The 24,584-nt window shown below is 46.6% G+C and overlaps 2 protein-coding genes across 3 annotated transcripts in view; both read left to right on the forward strand.

Annotated features, from left to right (window-relative positions):
- LOC147737466 (uncharacterized) overlaps positions 1–20,361 on the forward strand; it is a 43,662-nt gene extending 23,301 nt beyond the window's left edge. Inside the window, exons 2-3 of the mRNA XM_086924126.1 lie at positions 18,257–19,114; positions 19,562–20,361. Of these exons, the coding sequence (XP_086780252.1) occupies positions 18,257–19,114; positions 19,562–20,361 (1,658 nt within the window). The remainder of the gene's footprint in view (positions 1–18,256; positions 19,115–19,561) is intronic.
- LOC147737464 (uncharacterized) overlaps positions 1–24,584 on the forward strand; it is a 489,484-nt gene that overhangs the window by 375,869 nt on the left and 89,031 nt on the right. The gene's annotated exons all lie outside the window — the stretch shown is intronic.

Raw genomic sequence — 24,584 nt, forward strand, 5'->3', positions numbered from 1 at the left:
TTTGTCCCTGCCCGGTGTGTGGTTGTCTCTGTCCAGTGTGTGGTTCTCCCTGTCTGGTGTATCGTTCTCCCTGTCTGGTGTGTGGTTCTCTCTGTTGGGTGTGGGGTTGCCCTTTTCTGGTGTGTGGTAGTCTCTGTCTGGTGTATGGTTCTCGCGGTCTGGTGTGTGGTTGCCTCTGTCTGGTGTGTGGTTCTCTCTGTCTGATGGTTAGTCTTCTCTGTATGGTTTGTGGCTGTCTCTGGTGTGTGATTATCCCTGTCGGGTGTGTGGTTCTCCCTGTCTGGTGTGTGGTTCTCCCTGTCTGGTGTGTAGTTCTCCCTGTCTGGTGTGTGGTTCTCTCTGTTGGGTGTGTGGTGGTCTCTGTCTGGTCCCTGTCTGTTGTGTGATTGTCCCTGTCTGGTGTGTGATTGTCCCTGTCTGGTGTGTGATTGTCCCTGTCTGGTATGTGGTAGTCCCTGTCGGGTGTGTGGTTCTCCCTGTCTGGTGTGTGGTTCTCCCTGTCTGGTGTGTAGTTCTCCCTGTCTGGTGTGTGGTTCTCTCTGTTGGGTGTGTGGTGGTCTCTGTCTGGTCCCTGTCTGGTGTGTGATTGTCCCTGTCTGGTATGTGGTTGTCCCTGTCTAGTGTGTGGCATTCCCTGTCTGGTGTGTAGTTCTCCCTGACTGGTTTGTGGTTCTCCCTGTCTGGTGTGTGGTTCTCTCTGTTGGGTGTGTGTTTGCCCCTTTCGGGTGTGTGGTGGTCTCTGTCTAGTGCGTGATTGTCCCTGTCTGGTGTGTGATTGTCCCTGTCTGGTGTGTGATTGTCCCTGTCTGGTATGTGGTAGTCCCTGTCGGGTGTGTGGTTCTCCCTGTCTGGTGTGTGGTTCTCCCTGTCTGGTGTGTAGTTCTCCCTGTCTGGTCTGTGGTTCTCTCTGTTGGGTGTGTGGTGGTCTCTGTCTGGTCCCTGTCTGGTGTGTGATTGTCCCTGTCTGGTATGTGGTTGTCCCTGTCTAGTGTGTGGCATTCCCTGTCTGGTGTGTAGTTCTCCCTGACTGGTTTGTGGTTCTCCCTGTCTGGTGTGTGGTTCTCTCTGTTGGGTGTGTGTTTGCCCCTTTCTGGTGTGTGTTGGTCTCTGCCTGGTGTGTGGTTCTCCCTGTCTGGTGTGTCATTGTCTCTGTATGGTGTGTGGTTCTCCCTGTCTGATGGTTAGTCTTCTCTTTATGGTTTGTGGTTGTCTCTGTCTGGTGTGTGATTGTCCCTGTCTGGTGTGTGGTTCTCTCTGTTGGGTGTGTGGTTGCCCCTTTCGGGTGTGTGGTGGTCTCTGTCTGGTCCCTGTCTGGTGTGTGATTGTCCCTGTCTGATATGTGGTTGTCCCTGTCTGGTGTGTAGTTCTCCCTGTGTGGTGTGTGGTTCGCTCTGTTCAGTGTGTGGTTGCCCCTTTCTGGTGTGTGGTGGTCTCTGTCTGGTGTGTGGTTCTCCCTGTCTGATGGTAAGTCTTCTCTGTATGGTATGTGGTTGTGTCTGTCTGGTTTGTGATTGTCCCTGTCTTGTGTGTAGTTTTCCCTGTCTGGTGTGTGGTTCTCCGTGTCTGGTGTGTGGCTGTCCCTGTCTGGTGTGTAGTTCTCCCTGCCTAGTGTGTAGTTCTCTCTGTTGGGTGTGTGGTTGCCCCTTTCTGGTGTGTGGTGGTCTCTGTCTGGTGTGTGGCTGTCCCTGTCTGGTGTGTAGTTCTCCCTGTCTGGTGTGTGGTTCTCTCTGTTGGGTGTGTGGTTGCCCCTTTCTGGTGTGTGGTAGTCTCTGTCTGGTGTGTGGTTGTCTCTGTCTGGCATGTGATTGTCCCTGTCTGGTGTGTGGTTTTCCCTGTCTGGTGTGTGGTTCTCTCTGTTGGGTGTGTAGTTGCCCCTTTCGGGTGTGTGGTGGTCTCTGTCTAGTGCGTGATTGTCCCTGTCTGGTGTGTGATTGTCCCTGTCTGGTGTGTGATTTTCCCTGTCTGGTGTGTGATTGTCCCTGTCTGGTATGTGGTAGTCCCTGTCTGGTGTGTGGTTCTCCCTGTCTGGTGTGTAGTTCTCCCTGTCTGGTGTGTGGTTATTTCCAGGGGTCAGAGGAGGTGAGGCCTGTCAAGGGGTGCAGAGGAGGTGAGGCTTGTCCAGGGGCGCAGAGGAGGAGAGGCCTGTCCAGGGGTTCAGAGGAGGAGAGGCCTGTCCAGGGGTGCAGAGGAGGTGAGGGCTGTGCAGGGGTGCAGAGGAGGTGAGGCCTATCCAGATGCAGAGGTGGTGAGGCTTGTCCATTGGTGCAGAGGAGGAAAGGCCTGTCCAGGGGTGCAGAGGAGGAGGTGAGGCCTGTCCACGGGGTGCTGTAAGGTGAGGCCTGTCCAGGGGTACAGAGAAGGTGAGGCCTGTCCAGGGGTGCAGAGGAGGAGAGACCTGTCCAGGGGTGCAGAGGAGGAGAAGCCTGTCCAGGGAAGCAGAGGAAATGTAAATGAAATTGTTGATGTCGGCCAACCACCCTGGCCTCACGGATGTGATCCGTATGAGCTCCACTGCATTAGCTCGGAAAATCAATGTTTAGAGAGCACCTTTCAAAGTCATATCCTAAAGTGGAGGAAGCCGGGAATAGGAGATACTGAGGGGGCTGCATATTAACCCCTTGAGGCGCAGACGAGGGACGCAGCAGGCACCATCTACATCGAGACTGCTGATTGCCACATGGTCCCGGTGGGGACGCACCCATCTACTGAGGGTACTAACCAGATCAGATACTACTCAGCTTAAGGTATCGGAAGTGGGGGTGGAGTCAGGGAGCTTTGCAGTAAACACCACACCCCTACTGGACACCCCAGCTTTAAATCAGCACAGGCTGTTTCCAGGAAAAGTCCTGACCGCTGAAAACGCCGACTGCGGGGCTGGGAGTTCAATGTGAGGAATTGCTGAACGCACGCTGGGCGCTTGGAGACGTGAACGGGGCGAATAGACTGTATTAACTCCATCTAGAGTATCCCTAAAATCGCTGCCTGCCCCTGAACGTCTGCAGCAAGCAGTGGAGCTTTTCCTGGTGACATCTACTCGCCCGCGACCATTCCCTGCTTGGCTCCAGTTTTTCTCTTCCTCCTTCGAGCGGAGCCAGGAGACGGGTGAGGACGCCGGTAATATGCGAACTGCAGTGTGGCATTTAAAGCGCTGAGCTCCAAACCGCACTGTGTTGACACTCGGCCAACCGACCTCGGCCAGAAGGACGGTGGAGGGAGTCGGGATAGGCCCCCTAAAGACACTGACGCGGAGGGGAGAAGGACGCTATAGCAGCGGATGAGTTGGAACCACCTAGAGAAGCGCTGCAAGGTGGTAGCAAGGAGTGGCGTGGTGCTAAGATCTTCCCTGAAGGAGTTTACTTAAACCCCTGAACCTGTAAGCAGGAATTGGATCCTGACAGGAGGGGTTTCAATGCTGCCAAAGTGAGAGTTTTATGACTCCTTAATTCATCGGACGGTGTTGGGGCTTTACCTGTTGTTTGCCGTGTCCATTGCTTCCTTCCTCCCGGCCGGGCTTGGCTCCGCCCCCTTGCTTGCGAACGACCGTCCGGGCTTGGCTCCGCCGGTCCACCGATGACCTCACACCTGCCTACAATCTCTAGAATACTTGGGGCAACGCGGACCTGACGGACTAGTGAGCGCGCAAGGTGGCGCATAAAGCTGCAATAGGGGCCGAGTCCCCTGTTGTTCATCGGACGGTGTTGGGGCTTTACCTGTTGTTTGCCATGTCCATTGCTTCCTGCCTACAATCCCCAGGATCACTTGGGGCAACGCGGACCTGACAGATGAGTGAGCGCGCCAGGAGGCGCATAAAGCTGCAACAGGTCCCTAGTCCCGCGAGGACCCGCGCGGGACGCGCCGGGCTAAGCCCGGGCAAAGGGCGGGCCATCTATGGCCGCTGAAGGCCGGGCCGGGCTACCCTTTTAATGTTTACGATCCTTGCCGCGACTTTAACCCTAGACAAGCGGACGATCGTTCATCATGCCATTGCGACAAGACAAAGGGGGGAAGTCTACAACAAAATCAGACTGTGGAAGCATATCCGGAACTATTGACAAATTCATCACTAGGGCAGGCGCCGCCCTTGAACCAGAGATAGAAAATACTGAAAAACGGCTCTCCTTAGAAGTCTTTAATTCCAAACGTTCGTCACTGGGCCCAATCAAGAACAGCACTACTCCTGAAAATCGTTTGAGCCAGCGTCTTCTTGACTTAGAACTGCCAGAGATTAGTATTGGGTCAGGCACACCAAGTAGTGTCACAGCAGAGAATAGCACAAGAGATAGCATTATCACCCAGGAGGAAAAAGGGCATTGTAATACAGATCCCTCGAAGATCCACACATTTTCTGCTGTAAAAGCAATACCTACAAGTGTGAATCTAACAGGGAAAACAAAGCGGGGTGGGGGCGGACAGAAAGGTAAACAGGCCAAGATCCCTAAACTAGGGGAAAAAATAGTTACATCAAAGGGTACAAACAATCTTATCCATATATTAGATGCCGCCCCTGCCCAGAATAAGGGTGCCCACTTTACAACCAACAATGGTCAACAGCAGTCACTGAAAAGATTGCTAGTGACTGGGCCAGGAGAGGGTGGGTTGATTGGGCAAGTGGAACATATTGTAAAGTCCCTAATGCTTCCCATCTTTGAAAGGCTACAAATAATTAATAAAAACTTGGGTAAACTCCAAAAGGCTACAGCAGATAACACCCAAATACTAAATTCTGTACTAGATAGCAGGAGGTCGGAGGGACAAGTTACACATGCTAACAACTTGATTAACACCGAACAACCTAATGCCGCAAACGTCGGTCAGCATGTAACGCTGACCGAGAGAGTGACGGGGGAAATTAGTTTGGGTGGCACCAGGGAGAGATCACAGGGAACGGAGGGTAGTGGTAGTATAACGAGGTTACCTGAGATACCCCAAGAAGGGGACAAACAGCGAGGCTCGAAACATACTGACCAACAAGCCATGGGTGGGGGTGACCGAACCATCTTAGATCTACCACCTCAAAGTACCCCATTAGTGATAATCCTGGGAAACGTTCCCCCATTACGACAAGGAGAGAGAGAGGACTTCCATCAGATTAAAAACAAGGTAACACATTGGTTACACCGAAACACAAGTGAAGGATATAGAGTAGGACACAACATAATTATGGCCCGCCGAGTAGCGTGGCTGGGACGGTCAAGAAAAACTAGGGATGCAGACTGTATAGTGATCAATTTTAACAGTCCGATACCAGTCGAAAGGATACTCAGGGAAGCAGAGGGGAGACAGGGTATAGTTATACTGCCCCTTGGTTTTTTTTATAGGCCAGGGTTGTATGACACCTTTAAACACAGGAATATGATACACACACCCAAGCCACCACACCCTGGAAGACTGGATGGGTGGGATATTATACCCTCTAGGTTTAACTGAGCCAGGATGGGGAGTGCAGCAGGACAACTCACACCTCCGGAGGTCATGAATAGATTTAATGCCCTTTCGGGCCTTAATGATTGCGATTGACGGCGGGATGACTTGCCCATTTACTCCCCTCCTATTGAACCGTGTACCTTGCTCGTACATCCCACTGCCCCGGTAAGATCCCAGGTATCATATCAGGTAGCTCAGCCATCGGCAATTATCTCATCAGTTAGGCAGGGTATCGAACATGTGAATTTTGACCCACACGCGATATTAAGTGTTAAGTTAACACCGCCAGTGCAGGCACAGAACGATTCACCCTCTGTATTGGCTGGAACTTACACGGCCACACCAACTCAGACTCTATCTTCAGCACCCACACTTGACCCCAGTAAGATTGATAATTTCAATGTAATCTCATGGAATGTTGCAGGGCTCGCTGATAAGATCATTGACCCCACTTGGACCCAGTTTATTAGTAATTTTTTAATTATATGTTTACAGGAGACTTGGCTAGTTGATTGTAACTTTTCTCTTGAAGGGTACAAAGTCTTTTATGTCCCTGCGGTCCCCGCAGCTAGAGGGAGAGCTAGGGGAGGTTTGGTAATTTTTACCTCCCTGGCATTAAACTGTAAAATCAGGTCTATCCCCTCTCTGAATAGTGACATACAGGCAATTGTTCTTGAACGGGGAAATCTTAGCCTTTGCCTAATACATTTTTATGATGCTGTTAATAGGGAAGAAGGCAGTAAGATCACGGAGCTGGATACATTTGTTAAGCTGCACTGTGGCCTACAAAGAAAGAGTATAATGATCATGGGGGCTTTAATATACACCCCTGCGGAACGCCCGGGCTCTCCAAAATGATTGAAATGGGCTGCCTGAAGGTGAAGGTCCTACACTTCGAGCACTCAACACAAGGTGATGCACTAAACGATATGCTAGACGATTTTGATCTTTTGCTAGCCGCTAGTCTGTTATCCCCACTAAATATTCAAAAGCTACCCACTTTTAAAGGAGGTCATGGTGGATCATTTATTGACCATATATTAGTTTCTACTAATTTCTATACCTCGATAACGGGTTACACAACCTTGGAAAGCCCCTCTAGTGATCATAACCCCGTCTGTACCAGAATAAGCAATAATCTCTTGCCTAGGAAGGAGCTTGTGCAGGCAGTGGGGACCCTTAAAACAACTAATAACAGGGGGCGCCTTAAGTGGACCCAAGTAACTCCCCCATTGTTTTATGAAAATCCGCAAGAATTATTTAAGGCAGAATTCTTGTATTGCTTAGACCCCGAGTCCTCTGCCATGGGCACAATACCTGCCTTCAAAGGTATAATTAGCAAAGTTGGGACCCTGTTAACCGTTGGTGGCCAGAATAAAATCAATGACGATCCAAAATGGATCGACCACAGTTGTTCAAAAGCTGCCAGGAACCTAAAAGATGCTTTAAAGAGTACCCCTAGGGACCATGTGTTAATCCGCTCTGCTCGAGCTGCATATAAAACACAGCTAGGTTCGTAAGAGGGAGGTGAAGGAGGACATATGGCGAGAACTCTTAGAGCCCCAGACTCTATCAAGTAGCTCCAGATTCTGGAATATTATTAATAGTCCGTTATTTCCATCTAAAAAATCTGAAGATCGGGGAACTAACATAACAGAGGAGGAATGGACGGACCATTTCAGGGCTATCTTTGAATGCACAACATCTGCCCCGTGTTTCAAATAAACTCAGAGCGTGGAAATGATATCATATTTACAGCACAAGAAGTGGAAAATAGCATTAATAACCTTACGTGTAAAAAGGCTCCAGGCCCGGACGGTGCTCCACCTGATGTCTACAAATCCAATGTATCCCTGTGGGTGCCAGTCTCGGTGGCAGTATTGAATGCAGCAGTAAAGGCTGGATGCCCTGAACCGGGGGGATTGTCTACAATAGTCCCTGTGTTTAAAAAGGGGGACAGAAATTGTACAATGAATTACAGACCCTCCTCCCTGATCGATTAAGTCGTGAAAGTTGTAGGGGGAATAGTGTTGAACAGATTGAGTGCTTGGCCCGAAGAAAATAAAATTATATCAGAAGTGCAGTATAGGTTTCGCCCGGGAAGATCTACTGTGGCCCAATGTGTCAATTTACATCTCATTCTGGGAAAATACACTGTAGCCCGAGGGGGAACAATCTACATGGCATTCATGGACCTATCCTCAGCCTACGACTGTGTTAATCGGGAGGGGCTGTGGGGGTCCATGGATGCCATGGGGGTTGATGCTTACCTGGTGGATTTCTTGAGAGATCTCCACAAAGAGGCCAAGGCAAACGTCAGGTACTCGCAGGATCTAAGGGTCTCGAGGGATTTTAGCACAGAAAGGGGGGTACGTCAGGGTTGTATCCAAGCCCCCTTTCTTTTGAACCTTTATATAAATGGTTTGGACCGAATCTTGCAGGCAACTGGGGTGGATTATCCGTATGTGGGTGACAGGGGTCTTACCGTCTTGCTATACGCAGACAACGCGGATCTCCTAGCTCGAACCCCTAAAAGCCTACAAGTTCTGCTAAACACATTTTGGGGGTTTATGGCAGAAAGAGATCTGGCCATAAACAATGCAAAATCTTTTATAATGCAGGTGGGGCCTGGATCTAAGCGCCAATACCCATTAATGGTAAATGGAACGAGAGTGCCAACAACCTCTACCTTCTCGAATCTGGGCGTTCTCCTAGACGAGAGACAAAACTGGGCCCCCTTGATTAAGAAGAAGCGGGGGGAGGTGACCAGGAGCAACGCTGCAATTCGTAACTTTGCGAGCAAGATGGGCAATCGCCCAGTGGCCGCAATGTTGAAAATGTATCAAGCCAGGAGCGTAGCCATAGCCACATACGGGAGGGAGTGAGTTGTGGGGGTACACCAGAGCTGAAAGGATTCAGGTGGCCGAAAATACCTTCCTAAAACAACTGCTGGGGGTCCCCCAAGGGACATCAAACTTCTCCGATCACGAAGAAACTGGTGTTCAATACATCTGCTGTGGTATTGGGTTCTCCAGGTCTACATATTCCGCAAAACCGCTTACACCATAAAGAGAAATTGGCACGGAAACTGGAAAATGCAAAAGACAAGTTTATTAAGACCCCATGGGGTGGAGGTACATTCCTACAGCACCCTTCGGCAATGCAAGAAGTATCACCCCGAACATCGGTGCGGGACCTCTTTTATACAGTTTTACAGTAATAAAAAGAGTAGGCGGAACACATTTGCTCAGTTTAGGTACATATAAGGTCATTTTTGGAACACAGCCAACTTATGGGAGGAGTTACAACACCACTGGTCAGTTCGGAGAACATTCCTAAGTGATGACTGTTCACTAGTACAAAGGGTTTAACTGCGCATATGCGAGCTTGACCAGTACTAAAAATAGCCTGTTGCTGGGCAAGTTTAAGTGGTCAGTGGTACAGAGAAAGGACAAAAGGGCATGCTGACCACGAGGCAGTGCGTTCATATAAAATGGACGCCAGTGTTCTCAAAATGGCCTCCGAACACCATAGTCAAGATAAGGGGAAATCCGTGTAGCAAAGCTTAACGCTAACCCGATCACTGTCAAATTACGACACTGCGACACCCTTGGCTTGCGCCCCATGCTCTTCTGGCTAAAAAGTTGGCTAAACAAAGATCTCGTTCTTACACACAAAATATACAGGGATTTGTTGAATTTGGACCACATGCCTGTAATACCTTGGTTCAAATACTGAATGAGATCCTTTAATGAGCTGGGACGCCTGGATCTTTTCTTAACTCCAGAGTGCATAACAAAGGAAGGCGTGGCCTTTGAAAAGGAATCCTCTTTAGAGCGTAAGCAGATCAAGCATGAGGAATAGGAACTCCAGAAATCTGGAGCACGCAGACATCTAATGCTCAAAACCTCTGCACGAATGGAGCACTATCTTGCATGGACTCTATCAATGCACGAAAGATTTCTGCAGGTAAGGTTTAGATTGGACTATTTTCACCTCTTACTGGCAGTACCTAGGGGGAGCCATAAAGGACAGGTGTTAGCACCCTGTGGCTGCGAAAACCTGTCTCCACAGGATCTGTTACACTTTGTCCTTTTTTGCGACTTTTATGCGGCCCCCGTAGATTGTTTTTAAAATCTCTCTTAAAAAACAACATTTTTCACAGGCACGCCCAGCTTTGTTTTACCTGCAATTGTTAAAACCCGACTGTATACCGCTGATTGTAGGGTTTTTAAAATGCTCTTTAAGATACAGAAAAAGCCTGGATTTCAAATGACTAGGATAAAATGTATTACTATGAATTGCTTTTAACTTTATATATTGCCTTTATACTCTTACTTAATGTGTACCGACCCTCTTGAACTCATGTAACCTGATCCGCGATGTCCATTTTTAAATTCGCTTGTTCACTTGTGTAAATGTAACTTTTATGGTTCTCATTTTTGAAGCCGAATAAAGTTTAAATGAAATGAAATGAATGAATGAAATCAGCATAGCGCCGCAGAGTCGAGAGACTGTGGCATGCAAAGATCTACATGCATTCCTTCCAGGGGCTTCAGGGGATCGCACGCCTTCACCAGCTCTAACCCCGCAAGCTGAGGGCTGTTATGTTATGTTATGTTAAATTAATTTTGTATAGCACACAGCTACCCAAAAAGGGTTTCGCAGCGCTAAACCTGACAGAGAGCAAAAGAAAACAAGACTGCAGAGGGAAGCAAACTATTGGTTAAATAACCACGTTTTTAAAAGTTTCTGAAAATTCATGTAAGAAGTTTTATTATGAAGTGCGATAGGAAGAGAGTTCCATATGGATGGGCCAAGGCAAGCAAATGAGCGACCTCCCATTCTGGAAAGTTTAATCCTCGGCACCAGGAATTTTCCCTGAGTGGTCGATCGTAATAGACGGGACGGTTGATAAAGTTGAACTAAGGTTTGCAAGTATTTAGGAGCAGAGCCAGCCTTGATTTTATACATGTAGCTCAGGCCTTAAACTTAACGTGGTTTTCAATCCTGAGCTAATGAAGGTTACGCAAAACACTGGAGGTGGAAGATGTTTTAGAAAGCTGACAGAGCAGCCTGGCAGCAGAGTTCTGTATTACCTGCAGCCTCCGCATGACATCCTTATTTGAACCCAAATAAAGGATGTTACCGTAGTCCATTCTAGATGTCACAAGTGCCTGGACTACGTTTTTTTTGAGTGGAGACCGGGAGCATCCAGATGATTTTTTTCAACCATTTTAAAATGGTGAAACAAGTAGCTGCCACTTTTACTACCTGCTGCTTCACAGATAATTTGTCATCAATGATGACTCCCAAGTTACGGACATGATCAGTGGGCTGATGTAGAGCACCCATTTCACTAGGCCAGTGCTGTGGGCCCCAAAGATTTTTATTTTTTTCCGAAAATTAGGACCTCAGTTTTCTCGCTGTTAAGCTTGAGTAGATTTAGTTGCATCCAAGATGCAATGTTTTTCAGGCCAATCTGAAGAACTGCAGGTCCAGGCATCCTATCCGTAGATAGGGAAAAGATGATTTGAGTATCATCTGCATAGGAAAAAAGGCTCAACCCTGCCTCTTCTGCAATAGTCGCCAAAGGTTTAACATACAAGTTGAACAGGAGAGGACTAAGGATTGAACCTTGGGGTACCCCATAAGAAGAGGTCTGTATTTTAGAGTTGGCTCTAGATGAAAACACTTGAAATGTCCATTTAGTTAAAAAAGATGAAAGCCAGTCGAGCTCTGAACCGGTGATGCCAAGAGATTGCAAGGACTTAATTAACACAGTGTCGCTGTCTTAGCATTTCTGTTACTCCAAGAAGAGTAGTTTCAGTCGAATAGCCGGCCCTAAAGCCAGATTGAGAGGAGTGCAGAAAGTCAGCAGATTCGACAAATTGGGTTATTTGTAAGTTAACAGAGTATGTGAACAGTTCTGGGCTTTAGAAATAGTGGAAGACACATAGTCCTTCCTAGCTGTTTTACAAAGTGCTTGATAGTACTTTAACGCTTGCTTATATTTTAATTTGGCCTCCTGTGCGTAATTTCTTCTCCAACTTCTTTCCAGAGCTTTACATTTGTTTTCTTCAATTTTCAAGTGCTCCGTGAACCAAGGAGCTGGAAGACGATGATTATAGATTTTTTTTAAAGATAAAGGAAAACAGTACTCAACTGCATTAAAGATCCAATCGTGTATTGAACTCAATGAAGGGGTTGACATATGATCAATAGAAGGTGTACTATTAGCAAGGTGTTTGTTAAAAGCATCCATGTCCAGCTTACTCCAATTCCAGGATTTCTGTGAAATACTAGTATTATCAACATTTGGAGTCACCGAAAAAATACAATAAAATGTAACTGCAAAATGATCTGACCAGCAGATAGGAAGAGCAGGGTCACACTGCAGATCAGATAAGTTTGAAAAAATTGGATCTAGAAGGTGGGCAGCAATATGTGTGGAACCAGTATTACAAAGAATGAGATTTAATGCAACAAACTCAGCGATCAATGTATTGCTGACCGTGCAGTCTGGTTTATCGAGATGTAAATTAAAATCACCCAAAATAGTGAAATTTGCCGCTTTAAGAAGATGGGGGGTGACAAGTCTGGACGTGAAGAAACCCAGGAGCTTGATGGTGCGGGAGGCCGATAGATAAGAATAACAGAAAAGGTCATTTGCGGGGTCATTGTAATTTTAAATAGAGCTGCTTCACAGCTCAGAAAAGATGAATCTTACAGTTTACATTGATAGGATTTATCATAGATTTTAGTAATTCTTCAGCCTTTCCCGTCAAGTCTATCATTTCTAACTATAGCATAGTTAGATGGTAAGCCTGAGGCCACATCAGGGCCGGAGCTATCATGAAGCCACATTTCAGTTACAAAGATGGCATCAGGATGTTCACTATTCAAGAAGTCAAATATGTCCATCCTATGTTTAGGAAGGGAACGGCAATAAATATTCCAAAAAGTAAAAGCTTTATTAATAGGGTTATTGCCCAATGATAAGCTGTTTTTTAAAAGAGGTGAGTTATTTGAAATCTTACTTGTATAGGCTTTTAAGGATGTTGTGCAAAACATAAAATTACAACAAGGGCAGCAAGACGCATTGTCTAACGGCAGACAAACGTTGCAGTCCGGATCAATAATTGGATCAGTTGTTCAGCAGAATGATGTATTGAGGTGTCAGATTAATAAAATATTTGACCAGGTTCATGGCCCTTGGTCCCGAAAGGGCGCAGACGGGCTTGCCTTTGGCGCACCTTCGGCTGTGGGGCCCCTGGGGGTGCTGTGTCGCATCCCACAGAGGCCTTGTAGTTCCAGGGAAGGCCCTGCTGTCTGTTTTCAAAATGGTGGGCGCGCCATCTAGTGCTTGGCTGAGGGGGTGCTAAACTCCATTGATACTGCACTGATGGCCTGGAGTCATTCTCCATGCACTATCTTTGCTTCCACTGTGGATTAATGACTGCCCAGGTACTGACATATGGGAGGTAATGTCGGCACAGGGTGCTTCTCCCGCAACTAGCTGCCTTGTAACTCAGCCTCTCCAGTTACACTAGGGACCCAGGGCTCCTCTCCTTTCTGGGGCCCGGGGTGCCCCTGTTCCCATCTGGAGACAAGGCAGGGGGCACAACATGAGCTAAAGGGTATACATCGGGGGTTCCCTTTCTCGCGCTTACGGGAGAGTTTAAACTAAAAGACACACCTGCTGTGTTAACGCTAATTTTGCATCTGTGTACTGTGCAAATACAATCAGGCACTAGTGAAACATGCCCAGAACAACAAGCGTGCTACAGTGAGCACCAACAGGTCTGTGCTGACCAACCAGCTACAAACCTTCCTGTCTTGGCAGAGCCCACCTCCATAATTAGAGTAAACAGGAACTGCATCCCCTGATAATGCAGTATACTTCAGCCCTACAAGAGCTTTCCAAGGGATATATTGGCCACACTATAGCTAAATGGACACATTCCAGCAATCTAGAGGGCACAAAGACATCTAAGAAGGCCGTGGCCCATCGCTTGGGGGAACTAACTCGCCAACCTTGTACTTGCATCAGAAGCCATATTCCACAGGCCTCAGAAAACCCCACAAAAGAACAGTGTGTCGAGCTACTTTGAACTGACTGAAGTACAATACTTGCACTCATCTGCAACCACATAAGGCAAAATGGAATTAACTAAGGAGGATCTCCTATCCTCCCCTCAGGACTTTAAAAAAGAATTGCGAGAAGAACTTAAAGAAGACCTCGCTACCTCTCTGGAGAATTTGCAGACAGACCTCCACTCCAAATTCACTACTCTACAACAAGACGTAGGCTCCATTGGAGTGCGGACACTTGACCTCGATACTACATGCCAGACCCGTGTTCCTAATATACCTTGGGAGAGAGTAAACTCCAATCTGTGTTCCTAGTATATCTTAGGAGTGTGTAAACTCCAACCTGTGTTCCTAGTATACCTTGGGAGTGTGTAAACTCCAACCTGTGTTCCTAGTATACCTTGGGAGTGTGTAAACTCCAACCTGTGTTCCTTGTATACCTTGGGAGTGTGTAAACTTCAACCTCTGTTCCTAGAATGCCTTGGGAGTGTGTATGATTCAACCTGTGTTCCTAGTATACCTTGGGAGTGTGTAAACTCCAGCCTGTGTTCCTAGTATACCTTACGAGTGTGTAAACTTCAACCTGTGTTCCTAGTATACCTTGGGGGTGTGTAAACTCCAGCCTGTGTTCCTAGTATACCTTGGGACTGTGTAAACCCCAACCTGTGTTTCTAGTATATCTTGGGAGTGTGTAAACTTCAACCTGTGTTCCTAGTATACCTTGGGAGTGTGTAAGCTCCAGCCTGTGTTCCTTGTAAACCTTGGGAGTGTGTAAACTTCAACCTGTGTTCCTAGTATACATTGGGAGTGTGTAAACTTCAACCTGTGTTCCTGGTATACCTTGGGAGTGTGTAAACTCCAGCTTGTGTTCCTTGTATACCTTGGGAGTGTGTAAACTCCAACCTGTGTTCCTAGTATACCTTGGGAGTGTGTAAACTCCAGCCTGTGTTCCTTGTATACCTTGGGAGTGTGTAAACTCCAGCCTGTGTTCCTAGTATACCTTGGGAGTGTGTAAACTCCAGCCTGTGTTCCTTGTATACCTTGGGAGTGTGTAAACTCCAGCCTGTGTTCCTTGTATACCTTGGGAGTGCCAGAAACTCTACCTTGTGTTTCAAGTGTGCTCTCCAACTCATGTTTTAAGTGTGACCTTGAGAGTGCCAGAAAACTCCAACTCATGTTCCAAGTTTTATCCCAGGAGTCCCAGAGTCTCCAAGCTGGGCTATGACTTTTCCTCGAGAGTCTCAGAGATTCCAAGTTGTGAATTTTATCATTCACCTTTCATGCCATATGCAGAAGAAGCGTGTAAGTGAATGTCATGTAAGTTTATGCAATGCACATGCATGATAAGGCCTGTTGGTGTATGATGGTAATTGTGTCTTCTTGTTTTTCCAGTGCATTGCGTCTTTGCAAGCCAGAGGTCCATGTCCTGCGCTCATCTACCTTTGAAGACTCAGCCGCTCTCTAGTTTTTGCTGTGTCGCACACTTGCTGACCGTAACTAGCACCGCAAGTCGCAGTTTACTTTTTTTGTTACAACCTCCCTTCTCCCCAGTGGCCATGCTTTGTTTAGGTCTTGCCCTGCGAGGGATAGGAGGTCTAGCATCAGCTCAAGTGTCTCCACGGTTGGAACCAGGTGAGTGTGAGACACTCTGCGTAACCTGCTAACACCAAGACAAAACAGCAGCAACTCTGGGCCACCTGGAAACGGGTAAAGTGACTAACAGGCAAATGAAACTGCCCTTTGAAACATGGTGTGAGTCCAAGTTGACCTCTCAGGGACAGCCGCCTCTGAAAGAGATCGACACCCGTCCTTTTTAGACCCGGCTGGGTAGGACATGAACGTCTTGCTCAAGGTGACACAGCACAGGCTCGTTTTCATAGACACCAAGATGGATGCCATGACGTATCGCATGGATTCCATAACAAGCAAGATGGAAAAGCATGAGGACCACTTGACGGAGGCTGAACACCACATTTCCACAACTGTGGACATGCTTGCGTCGAAAAGAAAAATGCTTCAAAATATGGAGAAGGTCCTCTGAGTCAATGCTGTAAAAAATGAACATTTAGAGGCCAGGTTGTGCTGCAATAATATTCACATGCTAGGTGCTCACGAATCAGTGAATACTGACCTGATGGAGGACTGCATCGATAGTCTGCTCCTAGGTTTGTTTGGTGGGGAGCGCTTCTCTCGACTACTGGTGGTGGAGAGGACACACAGTGCCACCAGGAGACCCTGCACGGCCAATAACAGCACTTCTGCTAAACTTTTGCCATTGAGATACAGCACTAAGCCGCACCAGAGAAAAGGGGAAATAAACTTTGATGGAAACAACATCTCCATTTACCCAGACTTCACACTGGCAGTCCAGGAGGCCAGGCGTAAGATCCTGCCACAGCATTTTACCTATGGGCGATATGTTATTTACTGAAGCTATGGCTCACACAGGAGTACACTCAGCTATACATGCTCCCATCATGACTGACACAGGGCACACTCAGATTCCTGAGATGGTGTGCATCACATGGAATGTGCGATAGTTGGGGGGGGGGGGTCCACGTTAAAAGCGCCTTCTCTAATAGACATAAGCTATCAATAGGCCTACGGCAGAAAACTCATTTCAACCCGAAGGCAGCCCTGCCTTTGACAGGAAGTAGGCGTTGCACATATAACTATCCTCCTACTCCTCATATGTGAGATGTGAGGCCCTACCTATTAAGAAAAAAACTCCCTTAAGGGTGGAGGAGTCACACTCGGACCACTAGGGTTTATATGTGATGGTGCAAGGTAGATGGGGGACGCTGCCTCTCACGACTGTGAACTGCTATGGTTCCAACAATGATGACCCTCACTTCTTCAACGCTCTATGGGGGATCATAGCGTCCTCCTCCCTACTTTGGGCAGGAGACTTTAACTGCCCCTGAACAACACCCAGGACATATCCTGGTGTCTCACTCATGACAGAGCTCTGGGGACCAGGTGCCTGAGAGATATAGTTGAAGATCATATGGTGGTTGAGATTGGGAGACGGAAATCAGGTTGTATGATGTTACAATGCATGCCAACCCCCGCATGCCATTGCAACGCAAATCTTTACCCCGACTTGCTGTCGGGGCGATCTGGAAGTTGGAATAGTGTAATTTACTATAGGGAAGGTGTTGGAGTTAAATCCAACACCTTCTACCCCCTGCAACAAGCCTTTTGCGTTGCAATGACATGCAGGGTAATGGCATGCGTTGTAACGCATGCGTTGCAACAGTTGTTTCCCGCAAAATCCTGATGGGCGGGAGGTCACCTTCTACTCAGCTGTTCATGAGGTGTGGTCCAGAATTGTTTTTTGGCTTGCTTCTCTGGACGTGTGCCTGTGGATCACATGTGTGCAATTCCTCGCTCATACATTTTCTGAGCATTCCCTGGTTGTTCTGCATGAAGCGTTGTCCTGGAGAGGGTGTGATTGGCACCTAAATGCCTGGAGAATGACAAGGTAGATCATTGGCGTAACAATTTAAACACCCCTGGGCATCATTCTGTAGTCTATCAGGGTGTTATGTTATGTTAAAATTATTTCTACCGCGCACGGTCACCAGTCGGTTTCATGGCGCACATTATGAGACTCCACAGATCCTGCACAACTTCCACACACATTATTCCAACCTCTATACCATCTGAGGAACCTCCAGTACCAATCTGTGAGCGAATATTTAGACAATGTCACGCTGGGCTGGCGTACGTCAACGCAGCATCAGTTCCTGTCTCAGCCTATCACATTGGACGAACTCGAGGAGGTGATCTGTGGCCAGCTGACACATAAAGCCCCACATCCGTTAGCACTGTAAGAAGAATCACGAGCAAAACATGTTCTCCCTGAACCTCTGTGAAGCCATCCTAGTTACCTTGATAAAACCATCTCAATACTGTGATCAATACCGCCCTTTATCACTGCTAAATGAAGACAACAGTTTCATCCAAAGTATTTACCAAGCAACAAGATGAGAGCAATAAGGCTAACAAAGATTTTAAGGATTCAGTGTTGTTCTCGAAACTAGAGAAATGCAAAAAAGACTTAGAGAAGTTTTCAAAGGAGAAAGTGTATCCCTACACTAGTGCCACATACACACCAACACCATACAATAGAAATGGGAGGAAAGGAGGTTCAACTTATGGCACCTCAACGTCCGAAGATCTTTCCAGTGATTCTGATTCTTCAAACCAGGGCTCCAATATGAATTACAACCGTGGGAGAGGCAATAGAAGACAAAGGAGAGGCAATACCTTTAATCAAGGGCAATTCAATCCATGGTGGATTCCCAACCCATGGACTCCGGGTCAATTTCCCTTTACGCATCAAGCAGGACCCTATGGTCCATCACCTTTCCCACCAGGTCAACATTTTCCACCAAGTCAAAATCTACCTCCTTTTTTAGGGTTTGGCCAAGGGAGACCGCGTGGCAGGAGAAGAGCTCAGCAAAGTCAGGTACAGTGGAATCTGCCCCCAGAGTCGATGGACTTGAGGAGCGGGAGGAAAATACCCCAGGATCAAGCGAGCACCAGCACCAACACGGAGAAGGGCTCATAGTGAATCTCAGTTCACGGACACTGACACCCATTGAAGAGAAAGTCCTAAATCGTGGTCTGGGTTTTGTAGCAACGAACCAAGGTGATGCTTTTTAAACCCAGATTGAAATCTCCAAGTTCTTCCGTAAAATACGGTTACATTTCTTCTTTGAAAAAAACACAGGCAAGAACATTGAACAAACCACGACTGAACTAAATACGGGCTTAAGAAACCCTTCAACTTTCCCGCCTCTCAATACTACAGTTCCAGCCAAAGTTACAGCCTTTGAAGAAGCTGTCAAACATGATGTGCAAAATCTTTTTTTGGAAAGACACAAACCTTTTATTAACATTACAAAAGCGGAACAGGAAGCAATTCGAAAATTGTCCAAAGACCCTCTTATCACGATAAAACCGGCTGATAAGGGCGGAGCCACTGTCCTGCTGGATACTACAACCTACAGGACAGAGTGCATGAAACAATTGAGCGACAGTCAAGCGTATAGACGTCTACCGGAAGATCCCACACCTAGACTGATGACACAGATTTGCCATCTGGTGGAAGAAGCACTCTCTGAAGGTTGGATAACCTCCAATGAAAGTAACTATCTACGCAGAACACATCCCACCATGCCATACTTCTACATCTTACCCAAGATTCACAAAGCACAGCGGCCGCCCCCAGGACGCCCGATAATCTCGGGCATTGGCTCACTTATGGAACCTCTTTCATCATTTGTGGATGTTTTTCTGAGACCACTGGTGCGAACTATGCCGTCTTACTTACAAGACACCAAAGACGTGCTCAGGCTACTACCGGGAATTGAATTCGACTCCACATCGGACATACTTGTATCCTTCGATGTGGAGTCGCTCTACACCTCTATTCCACAAAATGAGACACTTGAAGTAATTGAAGAACTTCTCAATGCGAGCAATTTGGATTCCATCACGCCGGTCTCATTTATCATGGACCTTGCATCCTTAGCGATGAAAGAAAATTTCTTTCAGTTTGAGGACGATGTCTATCTACAAACGTCAGGTACCAGTATGGGCAGCGTTTTTGCGCCAAGCCTGCAAACCTCTATATGCACAAATTTGAACAAGACCATGCATTGAATATCGCAAACCCGTATTTATCATCTATACGGGTTTGGAAGAGGTACATAGATGACATTCTGGTGGTCTGGAGGGGTGAGGTGAAAGATCTCTTACATTTTCACTCCTGGTTGAACAACTGCAACAACTTTCTTAAGTTCACCATAGAGTACAATCACCAATCTTTGGCTTTTTTGGATCTACTGATAACTGTATCCCCAGATGGACTGCAATCAGAGCTGTATAAGAAACCGATGGCCCGCAACTCACTCCTGGAATATGGGAGCTGTCATCCTAAATCCTAAATCCTAAATCCTAAATCCTAAATCTCTGAGGGACAATCTCCCATTTGGACAATTTTTACGTGTCCAACGTAATTGTTCTACAACAGAGTCTTTCAAAAAGCATGCCCATGATTTGGAAGAGAAACTCCTTGAGAGGAAATATCTCAAGAAACTGATTCGCACATCCCAGAAGAGGGCTTCTAACAACAACCGTGAGGCTCTGCTGGAACCACCTCTACCTAAAGAACAGAACGAGAGAATCACGTGTGTTAACACGTTCAGTACCAGATCCAATGCCATCCAACAGATCATCCGCAGAAATTGGAAGATCCTCAATACTGGTGCTGACGAGCTAGAACAACCCCTATTTGCTTTCAAGAGGGGTACCAGCATCAGAGATCAAATTATACATACAAGACCACGTCCGGCTACCATCCACCAGATTAGGACACTGTGGGACATGCCTGCAGTGACCGGACACCACCCTTGTGGAAATTGTGCAGCTTGCCCGCAAACAAATAAATCTACAAGCATCAATATTGGGACAAGCAGAGCCTGGGAACAACGACGTTTTACTAATTGTATTAGCAGCAATCTAATATATTTAATCACTTGCCCATGCTCTTTGAGATATGTCGGAATGACGACCAGGAAAGTAAGAACTAGGATCTCTGAGCATAAAAGCACCATCCGCTGCAAAAAACAGGCGACCCGCCTAACCAACCATTTCTTGGAAGTCAACCATAAACCCACAGACTTCGTTTGGACAGTGATTGAACAACCTGTCATTCCAACTCATATCACTGATGTGTCAAAATACCTGTTCAAATTAGAACAGAAATGGGTATACAAACTTAACACTGATAAGGCTGGGCTTAATGAGGATATCCCATGGATGTCATTGTAGATTCCTTTAGGTTAAAGCTTAAAATTCTGGACTGTAATAAAATGATCAGTTTTACATACATGCGCCTTCTTCCATGCATTTGGACCCACCTCTGATGATAAATATGACATCTCTTGTTCATAACTGCCAAGAGATACTATTGCTCCAGGCTTATCTTCTCAATTTACACATTAGGTATAGTGGCTCTGTGTCAAAAGCTGCACCTAGGCTACTGCGCACTGCTCTCCTTCTCCCTTATTAACTTCCACACACATTGAGGCATATATAGCATGTTTAATGATTACAGCTATGCCTAATTCATTTTAATACTACTAATACCTTTACCATATTGAATATGCTGGCAATAAATAAACAACAGTAACCTGCAACAGGTATGTGGCACGACCAGCGTAATGATCAGTACACGTTTGTATTCCTAACTTCAGATTGGCAGATGTATGTGAACCGAACAACATGCTTATGATCAGATCAAAAATCGGCACACGAATGTGAACCGAACTACATTTCCCAGCAGACGTTGGCGCGTATGCGTCTACTGCACGGAGAATACAGAACCGGACTACAATTCCCGGCAAACCTAGTCGCGCACGAGCACCTTCGAAGCGTACTAATGACACTGACAAACCGAGCCCGGGTACCTCCCCAGACAGCCCAGACGGCTGCTGAGTGTACCGACGGGCAGGTAAGCCCTATACCTCCTTGCGTGTTTGGAATGAGTGGGCGCACGAACAGATAGGCTTGTGTGTGAAAGGTGTATACAAAACTAAGATCGGCTCGATTAAACTAACGTTGGCGGTACTATAATTATCTTAGTGACTACCGCTACAAATGCAGCATTAATACAATGCAAAGACCTCGAGTACAAGTGATAACACAAAAGAATGAATGCTGGGTCAGAAAAACGAACACATGTACGCTGGGGCAATCATGTACACTGATGTGATAACTTGCGTTCAAGCCACTACCGCTTGCATAAGGTTCTGAACGGTGTAGCGCTTTACGACCTGAACCATAATATGGATAATGGTAGATCATCGGGGTAAAAAGAAAGAACAAAAGTAGTCTGAGATGAGCCAGAGAGGGATGAGAAGCGCACAGGGCAGCTGTTTGTCCTTTAGACATTCAATTAGACCGATGTTAAACACATGAAGTGACCTTGATTTATAAATTGGTTTAATCCGGGAGACATCTCCGAGCAGAAATAAGCAACATAAGCGGTTGGGTAAAGGTTATGCGACTATATGAACAAGAGACATTTTACATGGGCTTTGATACCATTTCTGAATAAGAGGAAGTGTTGTAATTACTGGCCTTCGCGTTGTTTTTATTTTGACTTGCACATATCACTTTCTCTATATCTTAGAGCAGTGCGCTATCTTCCTGAGCTGTGGCCAGGCGAGGAGTGGCACGTTCCTCTTACCCTATAGGTGAGCGAGAGGGCTTTTATCTACCTGGCGACCAGATACTGACTGCTTTAGGTTTTCCACATAATCATGTGTCCAAAAGAGATGACTTACACTAATTTTGGTAATGTCGTTTTTGTCTTTGTTTGTGTCTAATATCTATGTTATTGTGTCTTGATGACGTTTGTTCCTGGGACATCCTTTGCAGAATTGAGAGGACACTTGGAAAACAAGTAGGAGAGTAAGGAGTTGTGTCCGTGAACGTCGGACGGGAAATACTCCTGATTCCCTGGTCAAGGATCAAAAGAACAAAAATAGAGGAGTACTACCCGATGAGGGTATGTGAAGGCTCTTGTCTGAACTCAGGAAGAATTGTTCCTTTGTTAGGAAACCCCTCACTCACCACCTAGTGGTGACTTGCTTCATCATCGGGGCCCACCCAAGTGGCCTAGCGTCACTTGGGTGTGCTTCAACACCTGCAACTGCAGTGGAGCTGGTAGTGAAATGTGGGGTGCAAACAAAAAAGAATGTGAGTGTTAAAAATGTCCTGGTATTCTTTTGTATAAAGTTTTAATAAAAAAGATACTGGACAAAATTAAAAGATAAGGTTGAGATAATAGTGGGGAAGTTACGGTCCACTTATCTCTATTTTATGTGTTGGTCGACATGTTTCTACCATCAGGGGAAAATCCCCGGTATTCCTCAGGACCAAAAACAAGGAAGTGGGTGGTATGTGCCCCCTAAAAGACACACCCAGATCTAAATCCTTGGACAACCAGAAGAAAAATCAGCTTCTGGGACGCACACCTAGAATGGAGGGTGCTTTAAAAACCTGTAGGGAAGGAAAAGAAATGAATAAAATAATTACTATCCTGTTACGTAGTGCAGTGCTAGAGTGCAGGATTCGTGCAATTATTCTGGCTTCCCACAGTGGTGTTTTGCACAGTGCCTTCATCGAAGCAGAGCGTGTCTACATGTGTTGTGCAAACGTGCTCTTAGCTATGGAGATAAAATATCTATGGAGTAAGGTCTGATGTTGGCCTTAGTGCGTGCTATATAGGAAAGAGACATGCTGGCAACAAACTCAGGGGTGCACTATGTAGGAGTGCTCATATTGTGTACCGCCGTGGATTGAATAATGTGCCAGCTAGGTAACATTTAATTTCTTTTGTATGACCTGATCACAGATTGTGGTCAACAGAAAAAGACAAACTGGACTGACAAACACACACAACATAAAGTAATTCACAACTTAAGGTATGGCAGACTGATGGAAAACAGGGCTTACAGTGCTGTAGCTCAACTCGAGCTGCATCAGGCAGGAGGGGGGCGCTATGCCGGTAACAACATAGTCTAAGGAAAAAAAAGATATGTCGGTTGTAAAGGGGTCCCTTTTAGGCACTGGCGTTGGCCTCCGATTTTGGTCCTGTCTGTAAGGAAAGAAAAGAATAACTTACAGTTGTCAGGGCGAGATCAGGCGGTTCACCTACTTCCCCGTGCTCGCTGCTCGGGAGTAATGAGACAGCGTGGGCGTGGTGATTAAAAGCGTACGGTTGCTTCCGGTCCAGCCCGGGAGAGTATGGGTGCCTCGGACATGCCCACCCTTGTCCCTCCGAGGCACCCATACTCTCCCGGGCTGGACCGGAAGCAACCTTACGCTTTTAATCACCACGCCCACGCTGTCTCATTACTCCCGAGCAGCGAGCACGGGGAAGTAGGTGAACCGCCTGATCTCGCCCTGACAACTGTAAGTTATTCTTTTCTTTCCTTACAGACAGGACCAAAATCGGAGGCCAACGCCAGTGCCTAAAAGGGACCCCTTTACAACCGACATATCTTTTTTTTCCTTAGACTATGTTGTTACCGGCATAGCGCCCCCCTCCTGCCTGATGCAGCTCGAGTTGAGCTACAGCACTGTAAGCCCTGTTTTCCATCAGTCTGCCATACCTTAAGTTGTGAATTACTTTATGTTGTGTGTGTTTGTCAGTCCAGTTTGTCTTTTTCTGTTGACCACAATCTGTGATCAGGTCATACAAAAGTAATTAAATGTTACCTAGCTGGCACATTATTCAATCCACGGCGGTACACAATATGAGCACTCCTACATAGTGCACCCCTGAGTTTGTTGCCAGCATGTCTCTTTCCTATATAGCACGCACTAAGGCCAACATCAGACCTTACTCCATAGATATTTTATCTCCATAGCTAAGAGCACGTTTGCACAACACATGTAGACACGCTCTGCTTCGATGAAGGCACTGTGCAAAACACCACTGTGGGAAGCCAGAATAATTGCACGAATCCTGCACTCTAGCACTGCACTACGTAACAGGATAGTAATTATTTTATTCATTTCTTTTCCTTCCCTACAGGTTTTTAAAGCACCCTCCATTCTAGGTGTGCGTCCCAGAAGCTGATTTTTCTTCTGGTTGTCCAAGGATTTAGGTCTGGGTGTGTCTTTTAGGGGGCACATACCACCCACTTCCTTGTTTTTGGTCCTGAGGAATACCGGGGATTTTCCCCTGATGGTAGAAACATGTCGACCAACACATAAAATAGAGATAAGTGGACCGTAACTTCCCCACTATTATCTCAACCTTATCTTTTAATTTTGTCCAGTATCTTTTTTATTAAAACTTTATACAAAAGAATACCAGGACATTTTTAACACTCACATTCTTTTTTGTTTGCACCCCACATTTCACTACCAGCTCCACTGCAGTTGCAGGTGTTGAAGCACACCCAAGTGACGCTAGGCCACTTGGGTGGGCCCCGATGATGAAGCAAGTCACCACTAGGTGGTGAGTGAGGGGTTTCCTA

The sequence above is a fragment of the Lissotriton vulgaris genome, chromosome 1_1 (assembly GCF_964263255.1).
Source record: "Lissotriton vulgaris chromosome 1_1, aLisVul1.2, whole genome shotgun sequence".
NCBI lineage: Eukaryota > Metazoa > Chordata > Amphibia > Caudata > Salamandridae > Lissotriton > Lissotriton vulgaris.